At 34.4% G+C, this 5,832-nt stretch overlaps 1 protein-coding gene across 1 annotated transcript; it reads right to left on the reverse strand.

Moving 5' to 3' along the window:
* Positions 1-437: 437 nt before the first annotated feature.
* Positions 438-5,520, reverse strand: LOC115446744 (nucleolar protein 58). The gene is made up of 5 exons (XM_030173519.2): positions 5,329-5,520; positions 4,172-4,248; positions 2,531-3,679; positions 2,055-2,184; positions 438-1,519 (listed from the first exon to the last, which is right to left on the reverse strand). The coding sequence occupies exons 1-5, from the start codon at positions 5,371-5,373 to the stop codon at positions 1,211-1,213; spliced, it is 1,710 nt and encodes a 569-aa protein (XP_030029379.1). The 5' UTR covers positions 5,374-5,520; the 3' UTR covers positions 438-1,210.
* Between the last annotated feature and the right edge of the window lie 312 nt (positions 5,521-5,832).

Here is a 5,832-nt window from a genome sequence, read left to right on the forward strand (position 1 = left end):
CAAAGAGGGTTTATAAGGCGAATCTGGATGGAAGAGCCGGTAGGGGTCGACCGCACCGAACCTTCGAATGTTAGATATCTGACATTCTCAGTATAGGCCAGGTCAAAAGTACCCGGAACCGGCGGGAATGCATGAAAAGATTAAAATGAAGGTGAAGGAAGCGCAAGAAGTGTGCCAGAATCGTGCAGTGGCAATCCATAGTCTCTGTCTACCCCTATAAGATAGAGGCGTGATACTATGTATGTATGATTTGTAGGTACTAAACGTGTAAATTTTTAGCTAAGTAATCATTAATTTACTTATTTAATGGCCAATTTGAGTTTATACCAAACATAGGGATATGTTCAGTTACTGAATGTTCGAAACCTCAATTTAACCCACGTGGATAAAGCAACTAATTTTAGAGAAGTCATGCTTACTTAAAAAAATAAAACAAATCATTTTGAATATAAATTTATTGTAACATTAATGTTACTTTATCTTAAACCTAAGACACAATGCGACATTAAGGCGACAGCAGCAATATACTTGGTACTATTCATACAAAACTATACTGAGAATTGAGGAACTTGAAGAAAAAACATCTTGGAGGCCTAACGGATCCAAATTGACAAAGTTAAGATCGTGAAATAAGGCAAAATGGTATTCTGTATGCCAATTGCTAAGCCATAAACACGCTTAGGTGCGTTACATGGGATGTACTATCAAAATAACGTGTGGCATCAGGGCCTCAGGGAAATAGGGCCCTGTTTGTGGTACCCAGTGGACCGGCACGTGATATCCCCTACTAACAGCCAAGGTATAGTAAAAAATCCGTGTCAGCTCAATATCACGCAACGACGGGAAGTAATCCAGTTACTACATCAATAGAAAATGAATTAACACTACGCTGTTAAAATTATTAAAACCCGTATATTTATATACTGCAAAAAGCATACAATGTTGAAATAAAGAACTTACTCAAATTATATTAGTTTTAGCACAATGTAATCACAACAATCTATAGTACATACAGGGCACTACAGATACTTTAAGATGGTCACTTTTACCCAAAAATATACACAAACTGACTAAAGAATATGTTTCACAGAATTAAATTCGATAGATCTAATTATAATTTATGCCTCATCAGAAGACAATATCTAAAACCTAATCTCTCTGTATTGCACTGCTACTGTCACCAAATCCTTAACAATATTTAGAGGTAGCGTTACTCTTCTTCCACCTGTGACTGTCGTTTCTTCTTTTTCTTCTTCTTTTCGCTTTTAGGCTCCTCTACTGTCTCATCAGCATCAGCTACTTGCGAGTCATCTGCTACTTTCTTCTTTTTCTTCTTTTCGCTCTTTGGCTCTTCTGGTTCTTGGTCAGCTACTTGTGACTCATCAGCCTGTTCTGCTGCTAATGACTTCTTCTTCTTTTTCTTTTTCTCTGATGTGGGCTCAGATGGGGCCGGCTCTTCGCCATCTTCTTCAAGCTCCTCTTTTACTTCTTGCTTTACCTTCTTCTTCTTGGGTGTGACCTAAGAATATTAAATAAAATTAATGTAGTAAAATAAATACAGAAGAAATACAATAACCTCATTAACTCAGAGCAAGTGAATAATGATTTCTTATGTTTACGCGAATGTTAGACATTGAAGTAAAAATTTCAATCAATTTTTTTATTTCAATTTCAGAGCAAGTGACTTTATACTGTTAAAATTTTCATAACTTTCTTTTGAGGAAAGAATAACCCCCTTATTCATACACATTATTTATCTAAGGATGGAGCATTTCTGTGATAACAAGTTCGTTTCTCAGTGCTGACGACAAGGCAGCCTTCGCAAAAGTGTAAACATAGGGCCGTTGTAATTGGCTAACATTAAGATACAACTTAAATCTAATTGGCTGTCAGATAAACAAAGCTGACAAACAGACTTGTTATCACGGCAATGCTCCGTCCTTAGATAAATAACGTCTATGTATAATGGAGTAAGTGATTGGTATTTATTCTTGGGTCTATATTGGTAACTCAAAATTCAGAGAAATTAAATGAAATAACAATAGAAAACTCACATCAGCAGCACCATCCTCAAGCTTGATTTTCTTGGCTGATACCTGGCCGTCCTCTTCAGGTGAGTGTTCCCTTTTCACTGGTTTCTTTCCTATCGTGCTGTCGTTCGCTACTTGATATTGGAACACCTCACTAAGAAACAAACAGAAATAAAGGATTTTTTTACTTTTGTTCTGACACTAATTATGTTATGAAGCAAGTTACTTTGATTAAGTACCTATATATTTTACTAGTCTATCACTAAATTAAACAAACAGAAAAAAACAGAATTCAGAAGCTTAATTTACATTAATTTATTTTTAGTAATAATTTGTTCTGTTTTTCCTAAATAAATAAATAAAAACAAAAAATAATAAAAGTGGGACTGACTATGTTTTTGTTCAAAATAAAATAAAAATAACATCTCTGTACCTGACTAAACAGATTATTACGCAAAATAATAAATTCATTGAAATTTATTAAATTTGTTGAATCTTACCTCTTACTGTGATACTTCTCAAACTTCGCCTTGGCCTTGCCGGTGCCACTGATCCTCCTCAAATTGCCTTCCTCTAGCAGCCTCAGTCTGTTCTCCAGCTTGACCTTGTGCTCAGCACCAAGCTCAAAGGACACATCTTCTCCAAACGCATCAACCCTTGTAGCTAATGCCGCCTTAGCTGCCAACATCCTAGACATCTTACCCTTATTCTTAGTACTACACTGTCCTACCAATTGAGCATGGTAGATAAGACCGTATTTCGGAGTGTCTTTTTTAGTCTTCAAAGCCCTGAACAGAGCCTTCTCCGCACCAAATATCTGCACTGTTGAAGCGGGATGTTTAGCAAGATTCATCAAAGATCCAGCATGGGCAATCAACCTCGCTCCTATGTGCTCCCCAATGAGTACTGTCAAGTTTGGTGCCATGGCCATCATCCTTGCCTTCAGATAGTCAGTCAAATGCGTCCTGTATTCCGTAATTGACACAATTTCATCACACAAATTCTGTATGTTCATAATATCATCATCAGATATTTCTGTGCCCATAGAAATCTCTGCAGCTTCCTTGACCTTCTCTTCTAGATCTTCAGGGAGTACATCTGACAAATCAGTCTGTGAAGCATTATCCCTGGTTCCTATTAGTTTGACTACCTTCACAAAGAGTGTATTGTCATTTATAATCTTGCCCAATTCTGGGAAGTGCCATCCGTACCATTCTCTACATCTCATAATGTAGTTGTTTAGTTCTTTGTCTAAGTCATCCAAAAGACATTGTGCTTGGACAATCATAGTATCAATTTTGTCTGGAGAGAATTTAAGCTTATATCTACTTAGGGAGTGAGCAAGACCAAGAGCCATGGCTGTCATCTCCTTCTTTGGCAATCCAGCCAGGAGACTGTCCATCTGGGACCTGATACATCTCAACAATTCCTGTACATTGGAGTTTGAGACACATTGTAGATCAAACTTCTCTCTTATGGCACTTCCAAGTTTGGCATCTCCGACAAGGAGCTGGTCTTGTACTTCTTTAGAAATATATTTTTTTAGGGCTTTCTTCAATGGTTTCGATATTTTGCCCTCTATAGCTGCAGTGGTTGCAGCTAAAGCTTCTGTTGTGTCTTCGAACTTCACAAAGTTCTTCAGTTTCACACTGTAAAATTATACTATGTTAGATGTCTCAATAAAACTTTAGCAGCGTAAAGGCCACAAAACTATAATAATATATCAGCCTAGTATTTTATATTGTCCTACACTGGCCTAGTGCAGATTGGCAGATTCCACATACCCTCAAAATTCTTCCATAAAACTTTTCAGGTATGCAGGTTTCCTCGCAATGTAGAGTTTCACCATTAAAGTAAGTGATAATTCACTAACAATATCCACCTAACTTTAGAAAAATCAGAGATGCATGCGCTTGGGTTATAAATCTGCAGACATTTGTGTCAACAGTCCGTTCCACTCCAAACTAGGTTATCACCACTTACATTAATAAATAAAATAGTAATAGTGAATGTAAACTGTAATATTTGGACTTAAAAATGTTGATAGTTTTAACTCAATTTATAATTTTTCAATAACTGTTTTGAACATAAACATAAATATAGCCTTTTTAAGTATATAAATAATAATAAAAAAATCTTACACAGCAGAAGCTCCTTCAGGTGTGTTGAACTCTTCGTATAAACTATCTATTTCAGACAATTTAGAATCATCCAGCAACTAAAACAAAATAATAATAGCTTAGAAAATAACATTGACAATAACTTTGATATACCTAAATACACACTTCTTCCATATTCCAGGATAAACTTATCCATGCTTATCCATGAGATTTATTTAGATGGAATTTTGCTGATACTTCTTCAATTAATGATGATGGGCATATTAATTATACTATTGATGTTATAGTGAGCTAACATAAATAAGCTAGTTTCCATAATCAATTTTGAAATGCAAAGAACTTAAAGCAACAACCAAATACCTGGTTCCAATGATATTTTAGTAAGTGTATAAATATGGCACCCATGCCACACACGGTTTTAAAAAATGGTGCACATACAGATAACTTAATATTATTGTAACAAACTACAATATGACATGTGAAAGAGGAGCATATCATTTCTTCAGTGTGATATAAGAAATTTTATAGAATTAGACAAGTAACTTCATTAGATGCAACGCAATATTAAGACTGATTGTAATAATTAGCTCAATTTTAGCATGCCACCAGTAGACTGGAAGATGTGTCTATACCTTTTTGTATTAAAAAATCATTACTTGATTCATAATGTTCATTAACCAGTTAATATCATATATTACTTTAACTAGTTCTTATACAATTACTATTTAATTGGGAATGTAGTTGACTGTGTGACATTTGTATAATTGTCTTCATATTTGATGTGTAGTTTTGGCTTAGGTATTGCAATCTGAATGCTTAGGTACTATTATTTCAAATAACCAACAAGCATTTATTGCTCAATATGCTGAAGTGTTTTGGTGAAATAGGCATATTACTGAAATGGTTATTGAATAGCCATTTGTCTACTGTTATAAAAGTTTATAGGTAGTGTGTTCTGATAACACAAAATGAAACGATGTCAACACAGCACTGGGGGACTTATTGTGCAATTAACGAATTAAAAATACAAAATATTAACCGTAGCTACATATATACATGTAATAATAATAAAAAATCCAGTTCCATATCGCAAAATTCATTGTATTTTTGTTTTGCTCTATTTTTATTGCAAGTAACGCGTTCCGTATAGGTTAGAATCCACACGTGTTTATATTTACCTTGAATATAGCGTAGCCCGCCGGCGTTTCGAACAGGACCAACATTTTTCGTCAACACTATTTCGCACCACACAAACAATAGCACTGTTTTAATATAAAGAAATAAAATTTAAACCAATATTTTAAAATAAACACGCGACGCTACCGCATCGCGGCACAATTTCAATTTGACAGTGACCATCAGTGTTGCCACATCAAATAAATAAGTTACTTTATGGCTAAAATTATATATAATATTTGCGTTTATACTTTTTTATATCAGTACTGTATGCATTAATTTCATTTTTATTATTCATTTCTCCCACTCCAGTATACACAGAGAGAGTTAAAATTTATGTAATGTAGAAAACCAAATGGCGAAACGAAACAAATAATTTGAGTTTCCATTTGATAGTTTTATTTGTTAGAAGTTGCCAAAATGAATGAATAATATGCTTATAAGCAAAATAATAAAGTAAAATAAATTTGTGATTAATTATACCATATTGTACTTCTTTTTACCTT

The sequence above is a fragment of the Manduca sexta genome, chromosome 23 (assembly GCF_014839805.1).
Source record: "Manduca sexta isolate Smith_Timp_Sample1 chromosome 23, JHU_Msex_v1.0, whole genome shotgun sequence".
NCBI lineage: Eukaryota > Metazoa > Arthropoda > Insecta > Lepidoptera > Sphingidae > Manduca > Manduca sexta.

Coding starts and splice junctions, on each gene's coding strand:
- LOC115446744 (XM_030173519.2), bottom strand. CDS start 5,373: ATGTTGGTCCTGTTCGAAACGCCGGCGGGCTACGCTATATTCAAG. Junction 2,185..2,530: donor GAGAAGTATCACAGTAAGAG/GTAAGATTCAAC, acceptor TTTGTTTCTTAG/TGAGGTGTTCCAATATCAAG. Junction 1,520..2,054: donor TTGAGGATGGTGCTGCTGAT/GTGAGTTTTCTA, acceptor TAATATTCTTAG/GTCACACCCAAGAAGAAGAA.